The 18,996-nt window shown below is 53.0% G+C and overlaps 1 protein-coding gene across 4 annotated transcripts in view; it reads left to right on the top strand.

Annotated features, from left to right (window-relative positions):
* Positions 1–18,996, top strand: part of LPIN1 (lipin 1) — a 90,527-nt gene that overhangs the window by 44,438 nt on the left and 27,093 nt on the right. For 2 of the 4 annotated variants that reach the window (XM_074195123.1, XM_074195107.1), the window contains exon 3: positions 17,359–17,559. In XM_074195123.1, the coding sequence (XP_074051224.1) occupies positions 17,359–17,559 (201 nt within the window). Of the gene's footprint in view, positions 1–1,601; positions 1,949–11,030; positions 11,112–17,358; positions 17,560–18,996 lie in introns of those variants that run through there. The other 2 variants (XM_074195109.1, XM_074195117.1) reach the window with 2 other exon arrangements.

Here is an 18,996-nt window from a genome sequence, read left to right as displayed (position 1 = left end):
GTCCCTGAATCTCTCTCAGCCTCCAGAGGTGTATAGAGCTCCTACCTCCTAGGGTTGTTGGGAAAATTACATAAGGGGCTATGGGCAAATAAACTCTCCCTAGAAAAGTGAGCTGTTGGTTATTTAGGCAATGGGAGGGTGGGAAGAGTCAGTAACACAACTGGGTGGGGAGGCTCAAGAGCGCTATTGTCTTCCCTGGCTCCACCCCGTCTTACCATGGCTGCTGGACCAATTTTTAGTCACTGAATATCATTCATTCTATTGTCAAGGAAATGGGAATAATCATAATGGCACCTCCCTCCTGGGGTTATTGGGAGATCAAAATGTAAAACCTTTTGCCAACATAAAACATTATGTAAATGCCGACACCACTATCGCCACTGCCACCATTACTTCTGCTATTCCTGCTGCTACAAAATCCTTACTACTATTATTACTACTATTGCTGCCACTATTAACTACTGCTGCTGCTGCTGCTGAAGAAACGGAGACCTAAGGAGGGGCTTTCCTTTAAAGTCATATAGGCAGAAACCTCACATTTGAACCCAGGTCCTTGAACCTCAGACCCTTTAGAGCTTCTGATAGTGCCAGAGCAGGAAGAGACCCTAGAGGCCACTGAGTTCAGTCCTCTCTTCCTGCAGGGAGGAAGCTGAGTGACCCAAGGGATGGAGCACTAGCTCTGGAATCAAGAGTAGCTGGGTTCAAATCCAGCCTCAGACTCTTACTAGCTGGGTGATCCTGTGTAAGGTGCTTTACGCTGTTTGTCTCAGTTCCCTCATCTGTAAAATGAACTGGAGAAGGAAATAAGAAACCACTCTAGTATCTTTGTCAAGAAAAACCAAAATGGATTATGTAGAGTTGGACATGACTGAATTGACTCAACATCAACAAAAACAAAATTATGAGCCTGGAGTGAGGAAGACCCGAGTTCCAATTTAGTCTCAGACACTTAGTATGTGGCCCTTGGCAGATCACTTAATCTTGTCTGCCTTAGTTTCCCCAAAGGTAAATTGGGAATACTACTACTGCTACATCCCCGGGTTATTGTGAGGATCAAATAAAATATTTGTATTGGATGATAACTATTAGATAATGATTGTACTATAATATTTGTGCTAAGCCCAGGGTCTGGCACATAGTAGGACCTTAATAAGTGCTTATTCAAAGGTCCAGAAAGAAGTGGCTAAAAATGATAAGCATAATGGTCTTTGGACCCAGAACCAGAGCTACCTCTTTCCCCCATACCAAGAATTCTTTATGTTTGTTGTCACAGACCCAAAGACCTATCATCTGGGGAAGCCTCTGGATTCTTCTGAGAGGAACACTTTTAAATGAATAAAATAAAATACAGAGGATTACAAAATAAGTTACAATATTAATGATTTTCAGTAAAATTACAGAGTATTGAAATTTCTTCTGTAAAAAAATGACACCCAGATGGAGAGCCCCCATATGCTTCCAACTCCTCTCTCTGAGCAGGTTCTACTCTCCCCCCTTGCCAGCCCCTCCCCATCATCCTTTCTTGTCTTTCTCTCCTCCTCTGGCCCCCAGTGAAGTGCTGAGGTCATAATCCTGCCAGGCAATAATGCATCATTTTTCTAGAGTCTCTTTAGAGGGAAAGAGGGGGCCAAAGGGAGATGGAGAAGGAAAAATGGGAGGAATAACAATTGGCAGAATAAGGGGAAAGAACAGAGTGGGAAGAGAAAGGAAGGGGCCAGAGCGAAAGAGAAGGAACCATGCCTATCTTCTCACCAGTTACTTCTTGGTAGCCTGCCATGTTGACCAGGGCAGACAATGCCAGAGCAGAGACAGCATCTTGGGGAGGAGAGTCCTCAGCACCAGCTGAGGCCGTGGAACAGACAGGGCCCAGCACTTTCCACCATGCCAGACAGTGTGTATGTGGGGCACAAGTTGAAGGATGCATGTTGGCTTTCTTCAGAGAAAAAAGGTAAAATGAAGAAAAGAGGGGCCTCTCTCCTTTGGAGGATGCTCTCAGTCAATCAACAAACCTCTGTGATGTGCCTTTTGTCTTCCAGGGATTATGTTGGGCCTCTCATGCTACCTCTTATCCTCTGGGAACAGACTCAGGGTCTGGGGGGTGACAGGAACCAAAAGGTTGGGGCTAGGTGACCCCCGGAGCTAACTTCAACGTGTGAGCTTCCCCTTAGGGGGCCTCAATTTCTTCCTCTGTAAAATGACAGTTACCCTTCATAGAATGGCAGCTTCTGGAGGGCAAGGACTTTGTCTCTTTTTTTCAGTGATGACATGAACATTGCAGCTTCTTCATCTATGCTTGTGGGGCTTGAACGGGGCTCATTCCAGTACCAACAGTCTCTCTTCTTTCTAAGGTCCATCCAACCTCCGATGGTCTCTGTTCTAGGGCCCCTTGGCCCTGATGTTTTCTCTACTATATTCAAAAGACCCTCCAAGTTCTGACATCTGTCAAGAGGGGACTCCCCAAGTTCACCCTTGCTTGATGACTGGCTTCTTCTAAGTTTGGGTTCCATCTAAAGCAGGGGATCTTCAGTGCAGATCTCAGGGGAGGGGCAGGAAGGCCCGTCAACAGTGATTTCTTCATTTTTATTGACCTCTTACAGGAGCTGAGCATTTCCTTTATAGAGTGAATTAAAACTAGTCATAATATATTTTTTAGGTTTTTGCAAGGCAATGGGGTTAAGTGGCTTGCCCAAGGCCACACAGCTAGGTCATTATGAAGTGTCTGAGGTTGGATTTGAACCCAGCTACTCCTGACTCCAGGGCGGGTGCTCTATCCACTGTGCCACCTAGCCACCCCTAAAACCAGTCATAATCTTGCCCAGCCCTTTAAGGATCTCAAGAAGTTGAGGCCTCTAGGTGAGTCTTCATTCGTCCATCAAGACATGTTTTCAGTTGGTCATAGAGCTCTCCACATGCCACCTGAAATCACACCTCATCTGTGGCCACCATTTTGAACTCCTTCAGAGGCTAAATCCATGTATACCTTTATGGGGAAGTACTTGGTTTAACCAATTCAATTCATCCCAATTCAAATTCATTCATCCAAACCAATTCAATTCATCCCAATTCAAAACAACCCAAAAGAACACAACTACAAATCTGATCCAATAACGCACGGAGGCTTTATTTAAGCACCAACTTAGCAACTAGGCTAGATGGGCAGGATAATTCAGAAGGGGATCCCCGCTCTTAGCAATATTGGAGGAGATGGTGCAGCATAGAATACAAAAGTGAACTTAAGTGAATGTGAGGTCCCCAAGGCTCTGTCTTGGGTCCCCTTCTCTCTTCTCTTTGCAGTCTCTCTTGGTACACTCATGCGTTCACTGACTACTTCTAGGCAGATAATGTCCAAGTCTCTCTCTCTCTCTCTCTGTCTCTCTGTCTCTCTGTCTCTCTGTCTCTCTCTCTCTCTCTCTCTCTCTCTCTCTCTCTCCCTCATCTCTCATTACCCATCTATGTATGCATTTCTTTCTCTGTTACTGATATTTTCAACTGCATTTATAAAGTCTACTATATCTATATAGTTTTCCATTCATCTATTTTTTGCCTCTGTTTCTTTTTTCTTCTCTACATTTATCTATATATCTGTCTGCCTCTATTCGAAGCTCCGAACCTAACGGCTATTATCAGCTAAGAAGTCTCCACCTGAAATTTAAGTCCAGAATGACCATTCTTCCAAACTTCCTTTTTCCCACTTGCCCAGGTACATGCCTTAGTATCAGTATCATCCCTGACTCCTCTTTTTCTTGAATGCCACCTGCCTCCATTCAGTCAATTGCAGAGCATTGTCCATCCAGCTTTGCGGCTCCTTCCTGTCCATGCCCCTTGTCCCCACAGGCATGGCCACCATTTGGGGGCAGGTTCCCATCCTGTCTCACCTGAACTGATCTCCTCCAAGTGTCCTCTGATGGGGTCTCTATGTTCTTCATTCTCCATCCTTACGGAGGCATTCTTATGGCCTGAGACTGACCGTGTTGTTCCCTTTCTCAGAACGCTTCCGTGACTCCCTAATGCCTCTTGGTTAGAGGTTGGCGTTGGAAGGCCATCACAGTGGAACTCCCACCCGCCTTTACAGGTTTTGCGTTTGCATTGTTCCACCTAGAGAACTTTGAGTTCCAGTCAACTTGCTACTCCGGACCTCCATTACCCCTCTCTCCTCCCTCTTTATCTTTGCACTAGCTAGGGCCCCTGCCCAGGTTGCCCTCCATCTTCTTCACCTCCTAAAGGAACTTGCTTCAAGGTTCGGTGCAGATGCCATCTCCTCTAGGAAGTCTCCTCTGCTCACCTCAATGGGTGAGGACTCTACCAAAAATGTCTTACTCGGTGGGCAGGGAGCAGACATTTGGGTCAGTGATTTCATTGGTGTAAGAGACCCCTAATTCCATTCTAAGTTGGAATAGTGAAGAGCTGTCTGGTCCAGAGAGGTTCTGACTTTTCCAAAGATACATAATTCAGATGATCAGAGGTAGGACCTGAATCCAGATCCACCTGCCTCCAAAGTTTCTCTATTCACCACAGCACCTACCTTGGATGTATTTCCTAACCTGTGCATGCTATAGGCTTCTCTTTTTGTCTTGGGAATGGTAGGTGAGGTGTCTCTAAAAGGTGGAAAGATACAGCTGTATGCTGAACAGCAATAGTAAATGTTATTTATATAAGACAGAAAAAAGTGAGGCCCATATTTGGATTTGGATTTTCAATAATTGTTCTAAAGAATTTCTCAGAGGAATGAACACAGGTACTGCATGGGAATTTAAACTGATAATCTTGCAGGTAGCCTCTGGTGTCTATTCAGTTCAGGAGGGAAGGTCTTGTTCTTTCCTGGTGGACTATTTCTGAGTTAGGTCTTTCCTCCTTTTTTTGTCCTTTTTACAAATGGGACAGGTCTGTGTAAAATTTCTATTTAAAAACAGTCCTTCCTGGCAGGTTGGGGCTAAGCTCTCCATCAAAAGAACAATAAAAAATAGCAATAACATCCACGTTGCAAATATCCCCGGGCCCAGGATAGCCTGAGAGTCAGGAAGCAGAGGTGGGGCTGTTGGATTGGGGTGGGCTGATTGTGTTAGATACACCTTCCCTACACTCACCTGTTCCTAGAGGTGGCAAAGGATGGGTGTGACTTAAACCTGAAAGAAGATAGCTCAGTTTTGGCCATAATACAGATTGGAGGAAGCTTCCTTGTCTCCCCCCCCCCCCCACCCCCCAAGTCTCCCTTTTCCTAGCCTAAATCCTACTTTGGGGAGAGTTTGGGTGGGATGACCTCCCATCTTATAGGTCACTTGCCAGATCCAGAGGCCCAAGTTTGGCTCTTATCCTTCTGGAACCCTCCAAAGCATGTGAAATTATTGAGCAGTCCTTCCTCCAGAGCTTTGGCCTAAACTTCCCTGGGTATGAGGAAAGTGTCTCGAGTCATGGGAATCACCGAATGTCAAAGCTTGGAGGGAACTTAGAACACAGTATGTTGGAACTGGAAGAGAACTTTAAATATAAGTGAAGAGCATAGAACATAGAATGCCAGACTTGGAAGAGGTTGGAAGAAACTCTAAAATCCTGAACGTAGAATGTGGAAGGTGGGACACAGAACCCCCGAGAAACCCTCCTTTCACAAATAAGTAGAATCAAACAAGCTAAATCAACACGTTCCCTATTTCTGAAAATATCTGCCTCATTCTGAACCTCCACCTCTCCCTTGTCTTCAATCTCTCCCCATCTAGGGAGTGCTTCCCTACTGTCTGCAATGGATCCCCTTCATTTCATCTGTCCGTCCCCTATGTCCTCTCAAATGTCTTCATCCTTTTGGGCTAAGCTCCTGGGGAAGAGCGTCTGACATTGATACCCCCCCCCCCTTTCGATGTTCTTACTTTCTTTTGAATTCTCTTCAATCTGACTTTATCATTCATCTGCTCTTTCCAAAGTTATACATGATGCCAAATTCAGTTGTCTTTTCTCGATCCCCATTCTCCTTGAACTCCCCGTGTCCTTTGGATCCTGGGGATCCCTCACTCCTCCTGAATTCTCTCTAGGTTTTGGGGATACCTCCCTCTCTCCTTGTTCCTTCTCATCTTTGTTAAATCTTCATTTAAGTCACACATCTAATATGCTCTAAAGGTTGTGTCCTGGGTTCTTTCCTTGACTCATCTCCCATATACACATTATAATCTCTAAGCTAATGACTCTTATTCTGTCTGTCCAGTCCCTAATAGATAAAATGAACTCATTGACTTCCCCAATAAACCCTTCCCTCTTTCTTCCCTGCCCTATTATTACTGTTGACATTCAAGTTGAATGAATTTATTTGCTATTCAGCAAAGTTTCTTCCATTTCCCACCTCCATATCTTTATCCAGGCTGAACACAAATAGATAATCTCCTCAAGGGCCCACACATCTAAGGCTCAGTCTAGGGCTCTCTTATTCTTGGGAACTCCAGGAAATTCATTGTAATTTCAAAATAACTACTACAACCGGGACTAAAGGCATCTGCGCTGACCTCAGGCAGTCACAGCTCTAAAATGGGGATGAGGATGGGCTTGCCTCCTCCTGGACTATTGTCCTGGTCCTGACACTTAGCCTCTCTTCTCTCTTCTCTTAATGAATCCAACCTTTTAATTTCATAGAGGGGGAAACTGAGGCTGACTGGTCATGCAGTTTGCTTGGGGTTTCACAGCTAGTTCAAGTGTCTGAAACAGTATTTGAACTCAGGTTCCTTGACTGCAAATGGAATAGTCATCACCACTGCCATAGAGATATTCATAAAGCATAGGTATGATTCTGTTATTTGAAATGGAATGCTATGTCTTCTTGCTTAGTTTTGTGGGGAATTCATAGAAAATATGATTTATAGGATTTTATCTTCCAACTTGTTACCTACCAGAAAACTGTTTTCAGTTTTTTGTTGGAGTCCTAGGATTTTCTTGTGTTATTACAAAAAATCCCAACAACAAAATCCCAAGTCAGTGGGGCAAAGCCTTGATAGCAGCTCCTGGGGGCCCCTGACATACCTGTGAAGGAGTCACCAGCTAATTATAAACATCTGGTGATCTGTCTCAATGTCTTCAGGAGGCCGTGGAGTGTTGAACTTGGAGTCAGGAAAACCAGGGTTCAAATCTCACCTCAAACGCTGCTTACCTGTGTGTTGACTTAACCTGCCTGCCTCAGTTTCCTCATCTGTCAAAGGAGTGAGACACTTAGATCACAGAGTGAGAGCTGGATGGAAACAGACAGTGAGGGTCACCAGGGCCAATCTCCTCCTTTTACAAATGGGGAAACTGAGGCTGGGAGAGGCTGAGTGACTTCTTGCCCTGTTAGTGTCTGAGTGGATCCTTGAAAGGTCTCTGGGGCTGCTGGAGCATGGCCCCGACTAAATTTTCCCTTTTCTATGGAGGTCAGGACCTCTTGCTTCTTTGATCTCTTGAGAGTATCATCATCATCTCATCCAGATGAGAATAAGTTTTCCCTGGGGTGGGGGTAGGACCCTTGGCCTGGGTAGGACCTTGGACCTGGGGCGGCTCCTTCCTGACTGGCTGCCAACATCCCCCTGAGAAGTCTCCTCAGGCTTCTACCTTTTCAGCCTGAGGGCTAGTGGCCGGTTTCACTGGGTGTGGGGGGGATGGAAAGTCTAAGGCATCTGGAAAGGGAAGAATAAGAATTGCATTTATCTAGGCCTGGATGCTCCGCAAAGCCCGTTTACACCTATGGCCTTGCCCATCCTCACAGCACTTACTGCGCAGGTGGCATTACTCCCCCCATTTTACAGATTAGGAAGATGAGGCAGGTGAGAGGGATTGTTCAAGGTCACACAGCTAATCTGTGTCTGAGGCTGGATTTGAACTCAATCTTCTTGTCTCCAAGTCTCTGGTCTATTCCCTGTGCCTCCTGGCTCCGCTATTTGTGACTTTGAATGTCAAACACAATCTTTTCTATTTGAGCCTGGCGGTGACAGGGAGCCACTGGAGTGGGGAAGGACGTGGAGGGAGCCCCGGGAGGTTGTCTTCATTTTGTGACCATGACCACAGCTCGAAGGCAGTAACGGGACCCTCTAAACGTGATTTTTAAATCTTGCTTCTGGACTAGACATAGGAGCTCTTCTGTTCAGAACTCCCTCTTTCAGTAATGGCAAGTTGCTTGTCTTAAGGGAGTTTCCTAGGTCCCCAGATGACTTTCCAGGGTTGCACAGCCCGTGGGCTTCAGGGGCAGGATGTGCATCCAGGATGAGTCATTAAGCGTGCATTAACCGCCTGCTGCGGGCCACACACCCTCTCCTAAGCGACAGGGCACAAAATCAAAGGAGGAGGGAGGTCAAGCCCCCAAACTTGGGGGAGGGCTGGTGCCCAGTGTGAGGATGGTACGGCTGGAGCTGACCAGCTCAGAAGAATCACAACATTCCAACCTTCAGGGCCAGGGTACACAATCAGCACTACGTAACTGCAAAACTCTATAAAGTGTTAGCGGGAGGTATTCAGTTTTATATTCTCTGGAGAAAACAGATTTAACCTGTCTCCTGCCTCCACATCCAGGGCTTCAAAGACTATTCCACATCTGACATCGGGTTTCATCTTCTAAGGGGCTTAGTACAGTCTGGTACACACGAAGTGATTAATACACGCTCGTTCCCTCCCTGCCTCCCTCCTCCTCTGTTCTAAGGCTCCTCTCACTTTTAACATTCTGTTCTAGGACTCACTGTTCCCAACTCGGACACTCCATGTTCTACTACGCCCTTTCCCAGCTCTGGTTTCTCTGACCTAAGGCCCTTCCCAGTTTTCCTCCCCTTGCCCCACTCTGACAACTCTCTGGTGCGGATTCCAGGATCCTTCTCAGCGCTTATGTTCTAAGGTCCTTCCAGACTCTGACATTTTCTAATCTTTGTTCCAACACCGTTCCCAACACTGACATGCTTGGTTCTATGTTCCAGCACCGTTCCCAACGCTGACAATCTCGGTTCCATGTTCTAAGGTCTTTTCAGCTCTTGACGTTCTACATTCCAAGGCCTTTCCCAACTCTGACATTTTCTAATCTATGTTCCAACACGGTTCCCAGCTCTGACATTCTGGGTTCCACATTCTAAGACTCTTCCCGATTCCCACACGATGCTCTGTATTTGAAGGCCTCGTCTCTGTTCTTGCCCGATGGGCTGTGCCCGTGGGAGCAGCGTGACGAGCTCGTCCGGTCCACGGCCTCTGCCCAGAGCCGGCCTGGTTTTCTGAGCGCCACATCTGCCGGGTGGCGGCTTCCTCCCTGGGACTGGGACCCCCCCATCTCATTTGGACGTTGGCCGAGTCGGGCCAAAGGATTCGTCCTTGTTGTGGCTTTGTTTTCTAGTCGGGGTCACGGTTTGACCTTGAGTGTACCTGGCTGTGTCCCCTCGGTCTGGCTCCTCGCCTCTTTGGGCCCGGTTCTTTCATCTGTAGAATTATTGCAATAGCTGGCATCTGTCTGGCACTTTGTACATTTGATCCTATAGCACCCTGGGACATAAATGCTAGTCTCCCCATTTTGCAGGTAAGGAAACTGAGGCCCCCAGTGACCTACCCAGGATTAGATACCTGATATGTGTCTGAGGCAGGATTTGAACCCAGGTCTTCCTGACATCAAGCTCTGTACTCTATCCACTATGCCAACAACCTCTGGGGAAAATGAGCCAGTCACGGATGGAAAAAGCATTTATTCGGCACTGCTGATGGTGCCTTGTCTCAAGGGGCTTGGAATCCCTTCAGGAGAGATAAAGGCAAACATGTAATTTATTTTCCATGGACCTAGGCATAAATACTGTAGAAAGGAGAGAAAACCATGACCAGGGAAGTCTGGAAGGGGGGAGCTGGAGATTCCAAGGGGCAGGTGAGGAGGGAAAGGATGGCAGGTGAGGGGCATGGCCAAGGTGACAGTGTGGAGGAAGGAAGGGAATAAGCACACACTGAGCACCTGCTGTATGCACCTAAGGCCGGGAAAGGCCCTTGAGAAACAGGGGTCTCGGTCCATGCTCACAGCAGCCGGGGGGGGGGGGGGGGCGGCGCTTTATGATCCCCATTTGGCAGAGGAGGACACTGGGGCCCGCAGCGGCTAAGGACTGTGTGAAGGGCCCCGGCCTCGGCGAGCCCGGGCCACGGGGCGGGGGGGCGGCGGGCTCCCCATGGGGAGGCGGCTCCCGCCCGGGCCTCTCCGCAGGGCCCAGGCTCTGCCCGCGGCCTCCGGTGGGCTGGCGGGGGGCTCGCCCCTGGGGGCCCCGCGGGGCGCACAGCCCCGGGCCTGGGGCTCGGGGTCCCCGACGGCCCACCCGGGCTCTGCTTCCCTTCCGAGCCCAGGGACTGGGGGGGTTCCCTCTGAGTCTCCTGCCCGGTATACAGCAGGCGCTTACTGCATGCTGATCCCATCAGACTTAAGGAGACGCCGTGAGGCGCTGTGGGCCGAGCGGGCTTCCCGGGGGGGCTGCGCGGGGGCGCCCCACTGGAGAATGGGGGCTGGGGACCGGCCCAAGGTCACCCCGGCTCCGGGCGGCCTGGGGGGCTGAGCCCGGGAGGAGCCGAGGCCCCGCCCCCGCCCCGCCCCCGCCCCGCCCCCTGGGCTGCTCCCGGGCCGCCTCCTGATTGGCTGAGCGCATCACCCTAGCGGCGCGCCTCCCGGCTGAGTCACCCCTGGGGGGGGGCCCGATGCTACGGCGCCTGCGCAGTCAGCGGGGGGCGTGCCTCGGGGGAAGCATTCGGAGGCGGGGAGGGGGAGGGGCCGCCGCGCGCCCCGCCCCCCGCTTTAGGCCACGCGTCCGCGCGGGTTTCCAGGGCGCAGGCGCCCGGTCCCGCGTCTCCACGGACACCGGGCTGGAAGAGGCCCGGCCGCGCGTGGGGAAGACGCGCGCTGTGTCCGCGGGGCACGCGCACGCGCACGGCGCCCCCGGCCCCGGGCAGGGTGTGTGTCTGTGCGTGCGCGCGTCTGCGCCTGCGCCCCTGGCCTCCCCGGGCCCCGCCCCCGCCCCGGCTCCGCCCCGCCCCCGCCCCGGCTCCGCCCCGCCCCGGCCCCGCCCCGGCCCCGCCCCCGAGCGGCCGCCCCGCCGCGACGTACAAAGGGCCGCGGCCCCGCGCGCTCCCGCCGCTCCCGCTCCCGCCCCGCGCGGCCCGGCCCGGCCCAGGTAGGCCCCGGCGCGGCTCGGCCGCGGGGGTGCGTGTGCGCGTGCGCGGGGGGGGCCGCGGGGGCCGTGACGGCCACCCCGAGGGGCCCGGGACCCCGAGACGGGCCGCGGGGCGGCGGGACGTGCCCGGGGCCGCACGGGGGGGGGAGCCCGGGGCCGCGCGTGGAGGCCGCGTCACGCGGGGGGCCCCGGCCCGCGCCTCCCCCTCGGGCTCCCGGAGCAGGGGGCTCCGCGGGCCGGCGAGCGCCCGGGCACCCGGGAGACCCCGCCCGGCCGCCGCCAGCCCTTGTGCCCGCTGCGCCCCGGCGCTGCCCCAGGCGGGCCCCACAGCGGGCCTGGCGTGTGCCCTCGGGAGCGGGGGCAGCGGGGGCAGCGGGGGAGCGGGGCAGCGGGGGGGCAGCGGGGGCAGCGGGGCAGCGGGGCAGCGGGGGCAGCGGGGGCAGCGGGGGGCAGCGGGGCAGCGGGGGCAGCGGGGGGGCAGCGGGGGCAGCGGGGGCAGCGGGGGCAGCGGGGGCAGCGGGGCAGCGGGGGCAGCGGGGGCAGCGGGGCAGCGGGGCAGCGGGGGGCAGCGGGGCAGCGGCCCAGAACTCAGGGCTGAAGCCGGGGGGTGCCCGCAGGGCCGGGGAGCAGAGCAGGCCGCGGCAGGGAAGGGGCCCCGGCCCGGGCCCCGAGGCCTGGGCTGCAGCCCCCGGGCACGGCCGCCCGCCTTGCCCTTCTGTGTGGTCCAGACCGCTAGCCCCCAGTTCCTAGATCAGCCTGTCCTGGCGCCCGGCCCGGCCCGGCCCGGCCCCCCAGGCCCCCAGGCCCCCAGGCCCCCCAGGCCCCCAGGCCCCCAGGCCCCCAGGCCCCCCAGGCCCCCAGGCCCCCAGGCCCCCCAGGCCCCCCAGGCCCCCAGGCCCCCAGGCCCCCCAGGCCCCCAGGCCCCCAGGCCCCCCAGGCCCCCAGGCCCCCAGGCCCCCAGGCCCCCCAGGCCCCCAGGCCCCCAGGCCCCCAGGCCCCCCAGGCCCCCCAGGCCCCCAGGCCCCCCAGGCCCCCCAGGCCCCCAGGCCCCCAGGCCCCCAGGCCCCCAGGCCCCCCAGGCCCCCCAGGCCCCCCAGGCCCCCCAGGCCCCCCAGGCCCCCAGGCCCCCCAGGCCCCCCAGGCCCCCAGGCCCCCAGGCCCCCCAGGCCCCCAGGCCCCCCAGGCCCCCAGGCCCCCCGAGGGCTTTTAGTGAACCGGACGCACGTGTGTGTGTTTGGGGGCGGACTTGCTTCCAGCCGTGACTCTGGACGGCGCCTCTGTGGCTTCCCTCTGTCCAGTGTTGGTAAACGGATTCCTCCCCTCTGAATGCGGGCGAGGGCCGACCGGCAGAGCGCACCCCCAAACCCGCGCCCCTCAGGGGGTCAACAACACGGCGTAAGCGACTTTCCCTGTGCCAAGGTGAAATCGCTGTAAAACGGGCCCGGCCGCCCGAACGGCTGCCCCCCCTCTGATGCCATCTCCCCTGCTCGCGCCCTGCCGAGGGGAGGGACGCGCGGTGCAGATGTAGCATTTAGGGAAGAAGATCCCGGCGGCTCAGTGCACCACAGTTGCGAAGAGCTGTGCCATGGTAACTGAAAAGAATCGTAAAATAGTAAATTAATAATCAAAACCAAAATTCTAGGAGACTGCGCATCACCCCAGCGGCGCCTCCCGGGCGAGTCACCCCCGGGGTTATTCTTCAGCATGAGGCACCTGACAGTTTTGTACTGTTCAGGACACTATAGTTTTAGGTTTTTATTTGTTTTTTTTTTTGCCAGACAATGGGGTTCATTGACTCGGCCAGGGTCACACAGCTAGGTCATTATTAAGTGTCGGAGGCCGGGTTTAAACTCAGGTCCTTCTCAGTCCAGGGCCGGTGCTCCATCTGCCTCACCCCCTAGCCACTCCTGTAGTTTCATCCTGAAAGGACCATAAGACCAATAAACAGATTGAAGCACGGAGCCGTCTAATCGCATAAAAAACGCCTCTGAATTTGTACTCTGTCCCTCTCACTGTCTGCCCCCCCTCACCACCCCTCCCCTGGAACTTCAGCAACTTCCAGAGTCCTGATACTCTGACCTTCATCCCAAGCCTGCAGCCCAAGCAGCGCATCCCCAGGTGGCCCATCTCCATGCGGAGGTGAGGTGGGGAGCTCGCAGCGTCTGCCGGCTCTTCCTGCTGAGCAGAGCCCCAGAGTCTCCCGTTCTTCTTCTCTACATCACTGCGTCACTTGTTCTCCTACTTCCTCTGGTCTGTTCTTCTCCCAGTCATAGATAAGAGGCTTATTGCTCCCAGAGTGGTAATGTGCCATCTTCTCCACCATTTGTTTAACGCTTCCCCAGCAGAGTCGCATCCCTTCGGTTTCCTGGTTTTGGTCATGATGAGAAGAGCTCCACTAAGCATTTTGTGCACATGTGCCCTTCCCTTTTGCTTTAATCTCTGGGGGTACATCTAGCAGGGAGATAACTGGGTCTGAGGGTAGGCCCCGTCCAGTAACTTTTGGGGCCTTGTTCCAAGTCGCTTTCCAGACAGGCTGGGCTGGGTCACCGCCTCACGACAATGCCAGTTTGTGCCTGTTTTCCCACCTCATCATTTGTCTCCCCAGCCTGATGGGTGGGAGGTGCTTTGATGGACATTTCTCTAATAATGAGTGTTACCATATCTTTTCACAAAGTGGTTGAAAACCCAGATTTCTTCTTCAGAACATGTCCTAGTCATACTCTTTGGTCTTTTATTGACTATTTGTATCTCCATTGGAATCCATTCCTTTGATAGTTTGCACGGGAGACTTGTGTTCAGGAAAACTTGCTGCAAAGATTGTTTTTGTTTTTTTCAAAATCTCCACTTACCTGTTTTCTTGTTAATTTTTGTTTTTGTGTTTTCTGTTTGACTGTTTTCAATCCTGTCCAGCCCTGTGTGATTTTCTGGGCAGAGAGATGAGACTGGTTGGCCACTTTCTTCCCTAGCTCATTTTACAGATGAGGAAACTGAGGCAAACAGGGTTAAATGACTTGGCCCAGTCCAGGTCTAAACTCAGGACGATGAGTCTTCCTGACTCAGGCCCAGTGTGGAAAAACAAGCAAATAATTCCAGTGTTCTATAATTAAAATAGCTCATTTACTCTTGAGTAAACCTCTCCATGGAGGAGTTTCTATTCTTGGGTGTGTGGAGCGGGGAGGGGCGGGGTGGTGGTGCTTTAGGGACCTCATTTTTGGAGGCTGCTGAGATGGTTCGGGGCAGACGTCTGTGAGCGGAGATAAAATCGTCGGCATGAAAGATCGTGGAGCAATAAGAGGCAGTGACTGCTTGGAGGTGTGTGGGGAGTGAGAGTGAAGAAGTGGGAAGGGCTCCTTGGCCATTCCTTGGGAACTGTTCGAGATTCTGGGGGGGCATTTTTCAGTCTTTCCAGGCTCCTCTTTGACCCCATTTGTACTGAGGGGTTGGCCGTCTCTTTCTCCAGCTCATTTTATAGGTGAGGAAGCTGAGGCAAACAGGGTGAAGTGACTTGCCCAGGGTCACGCAGCGAAGTGTTTGAGGCCAGATTTGAACCCAGGGAGATGTCTTTGGTACTCTAGGCCCGACTCTAAGCACTCGGGCGCCCCTTAGAGACCCCAGCTGGGGGCCATATTTGGGGACAGCCGCGTTCCGTTGCTCGGAAGTCAGTGAGTAGCTGGATTTGCTTGTGTACTTCCCTTGCAGCAGCTGCCTCTCGGCCTCCCGCACTGGACGAGAAGCTCAGTGGGGGCAGGGAGAGTTGGCACCTTTCTGTGCACCTGAGCCAGCGTTCGGTACTTTATCTCTTGCTTGACTGAAGGGAAGTCAATGGGATTTTCAGGTCTGTCCTAGGCAGGGGTGGGTGGCAGACTTCTGGTGTGGCCATTCTCTTCACCACTGCAGATTGCAACTCATCAGAATAGAGAAGGTCACCCGTGCTTTGCTGAGGTGTCCTGGTGGTTAGGATTGTGATCTCCTGGCAGATCCCATCTTAGCTCGGATCAGGGATGGCGCCTTGGAGGGCAGGCTCTCCTCCTCCTCCCCCACCCAAACATGGCCATTCTGCTGCTGAGATCGTTTTTGGGTGGGCACTGTCTGGCCCTCCAGGACTGTGGTCCCTGGGTTGACCCTGAGCGCTGGGCCTCCCCTCATCTGGACTCGCTCTCTGTGGCCCCTGCCAACTGGCAGGGATCCAGAGCCCGTGGTGGCCTGTGCCCTCAGGGTGTGAGAAGTCATGGGGAGGGAAATGGTCTCAGAGGGTCACCTCCTTCCTGGAAGTATTCGCTGGGTAGAGGTAGAGGAGAAATTTATCTGGAGACCAGGCAAAGATGTGGATGATGCCTGGGAACTCTTACCTGGCCGATTTTAAAAAAGGATGGGGGGGGGTGTGTGGCTAGGTGACGCAGTGGATAGAGCACTGGCTCTGGAGTCAGGAGGACCTGAGTTCAAATCTGGCCTCAGACACTTAATTTCTTAACTGTGTGACCTTGGGCAAGTCATTTAATCATTGCCTTGCCAAAAAATTTAAAAAGGATGGGGGAAGTGGGGGAGACAGCTTAGATCATAGAAGAAGAGCAGGGGCCCAGAAGGCCCCAGAGGCCCCCAAGAGGACTTAAGCATCTCTCACATCATGGGGGGAGCTCTTAGTCTGGGGCAGGACCGGGGGGCCCGCCTGACCAGGCGAAAGGCCTTCCCCTGAGATGGAACTGGCAACGCATATTACCCCTGAGGTTGGGGTGGGGAGGGGCAGGGCAGGGCCTGATGTCCAGCTGGAGGTATTAGGAGAAGCCTCCCAGCCTTTTGGAGAGGGAAGGGGCCCCAGGCCTTGAAGCCCCTCTCCCCCATCCCCCCAGGTGGTTGTCTGGCCCCTGCTTGCAGAAGGGGGAGCCTGAGGTCTCTTGGGGGCAACTTGGCCACTTTGGGAGGCCTCTTCTCCCCAGGACATTCTCGCTGATAGTCAGCCTCGCTCGGCTGCTTTGCGTCCTCTGCCATTGCCCCTGCGGCCCAGCAGCACAGATCCTTACACCCCCCCACCCCCCAAGGATTCTCTTCTCCAGCTGTGGCATCGGGGCCGGACGACCCCCTCGCTATAGCTGAGGACGTGGAAGCTCACCCGAGGAGAGGGTTGAACTCCGGTCCTTGGAATTGACAACAGTGGTCTTTCCGGCTGTTTCCACTGATTTTCATAGTCTGACCACCTTCTCTGGATGCCATCAGGCTGACCAATGCCCTTCCTAAGCTGCGGTGTCTGAAGATGGCCATCGTCTCTAAAATGTTAGGCATCGTGGGAGTGCTTATGGAACCAGAGGAAAGGTCAAGGAAGGCTTTGGAAGGGGTGGGCAGCATTGAGGGAAGACCTGAGCAAAGGGCAGCCTCAAAAATATTCAGGGACCTCTCTGTTTTGTTGCATCCAGCAAGCCATTGTGTTGGTTTAGCCAGCCAGCCTTCCTTCATTCCCGCCCGACCGGGCCGGACTCTGGCTGGCACGTTGGGAGGCACGAGCAGACCCAGCCCGGCTCCCTGGTCCTCTCACCCTGGAGATGCCTCCACCCTGAGGTTCCCTGCTCCAGACTGGTGACTACCTCAGGACCACTGTGTCAGGAGAGGCCCCAGCCATGCTTCACCTGCTGAGGCCTCAGTTTACCTTCCCTATATTTCCCTCCCCAATAGAGTGGAAGCTCCTCCAGGGCTGGGCTATCTTGTTTGCCTGGTTCAGGTGGAGTCTGGAGCAAGGCAAGCCCTCCATCCTTCCTTCCTCTGTCTATATTTGTTACTTAGCTCTGTCTCTGTGGCTGTCATCTAAATCTGTTAAACATTTGCAGTCATCTCAGTTATTTGTCTGTCATCTACCTAACTGTCCATCAAGTATCTATATTGTCTGTCTGTCTATATCATCCTTCATCTCTCTCTTGTCTCTGTCTGTCTGTCTATCCTGTGTCTTTCTCTTTGTCTGAGACCTGCTCTGTGGGCTTGCATACTTCAGTGCTTGCCAGTTATTTGACCACACAGCCCCTCTCAGCCTCGGTTTCCTCCTCTGGCAATATGGGTAGCCCTTGGCCCCGTGAGGATCCCAAAGATAGGACTCAGGAGCTGGTGGAGAGGACGGTTAAAGATCACCCTGGTCTGGCCTCAGGAGGTCAGCCAGGGATGGGGACCAATACGTGGCAGACTGCTTGGGGGAAGCACCCCGCCGGCCTCCGACACACCAGGGTGGGGTCCCTCACCGCTGCCCCTTTGTGTCTCCATCGTGCAGGCTCAAACCATGAATTACGTCGGACAATTAGCAGGCCAGGTCTTTGTGACGGTGAAGGAGCTGTACAAGGGTCTGAACCCCGCCACGCTGTCTGGATGCATCGATATCATCGTAGTGCGCCAGCCCAATGGCAACCTGCAGTGTTCTCCCTTCCATGTCCGCTTTGGGAAAATGGGGGTGCTGCGCTCCCGGGAGAAAGTGGTAAGTCTGGCCCCGCTGCTTTAGCCCCTGGATCCCCAAACAGGACGGAGGAGCGGCGCTCAGGATGGATGGCAGTCTCCCCCTCTAATGCACAGAAGGCTCTGTCACCCTGAGGACAGAGGTCTGACCTCGAGCTGCCCAGGTGCAGGTTCTAGAGCGAGCCCTTGAGTCTCCTAGCAGGCCTGGTCCCAGGGAGGCAGTTAGTTACTCTCTTCCTCAGTTTCCTTACTTGCAGAATGAGAGTAATCATAAAAATATTTGTTACTTCTCTGTAGTTACTAGAGTGATATAGATCAGAGCAGCTCTAATATTAATGATTGATTCATTCTTAATAATATTAGGTATTATTAATACCCAATGTTCATTATTCATAATTATTATTAACATGAATATCTAAGTCATTGTTAGTAATCATTAATAAAAATATTCATTTTTATTATAATTAAATCCATGATCAACATATTAATAAACACTATTCATTATTAATTGTCATTACTGTTAGTGAATACTTTAATCTTTAATACTCATGACTTAATATATGTTAAGTGCATTATAAATTATGCCAGCGGGGTGGCTAGGTGGCGCAGTGGATGGAGCACCGGCCCTGGAGTCAGGAGGACCTGAGTTCAAATCCGGCCTCAGACACTTAGTAATTACCTAGCTGTGTGGCCTTGGGCAAGTCACTCTTAACCCCATTTGCCTTGCAAAAAAAAATAATAAATCATGCCAGACCATATAAATGCTAGCTGCTATAATTCACTGCTAGTGAGAGGCCTCCACTGAGACCAGACAAAGAACTTGCCACAGAGAAAGGAAGCTTTGAGTTCAAATGCCCCACTCTGTCATTATTATCTACATTGAAGTCCTTTCTTCATACCCCAGCCTCCCAATCTGTGAAATGGCAAATCACAGTATGCTGTGGTGAGGAGAGACCTCGGGAAAGCTTAGCTGCAGAAATGGTGGTTATGTTATTAATGAATAGATTATTATTCATCAATATTAGTGATTGACAATGCACTAATTCTGTAATTCATTAATAATGTAATTACTCACATTTATATTCACGTATGTATACATATCCATGCTTATTACATGCTACTCTTAGTACTGACGGAGTGGTCTGTTGGATGGAGGGGGCTGCCTTGGGGTCAGGGAGTCCTAGGTGGTCCCAGGTGTCCTCGGTTAGCCCTGGCACCTCTCCGCCTCAGTTTCCTCAGGTGAGGGGAATGGACTGGATGACCTCCCCAGCCCCTTTCTTGGGCTGTTTGGGTCAGAGCAGGGATGAGTCTGCATTCCATGGAGTCCTAATGCTAAATATCAATGTGTTTATTCTCCGTTGATGAGAGAGCATGGCTCCTGTGAGCGGACGTCCCCTCCACCACATACTGGGCCGGGCGTACTGGTGTACCGGGCCAGGGTCCTTGGCTCAGGCTAAAG

The sequence above is a fragment of the Macrotis lagotis genome, chromosome 1, assembly GCF_037893015.1.
Source record: "Macrotis lagotis isolate mMagLag1 chromosome 1, bilby.v1.9.chrom.fasta, whole genome shotgun sequence".
NCBI lineage: Eukaryota > Metazoa > Chordata > Mammalia > Peramelemorphia > Peramelidae > Macrotis > Macrotis lagotis.
The sequence above is the reverse complement of the archived record's forward strand: the minus strand, read 5'-3'. Positions and strand labels throughout refer to the sequence as shown.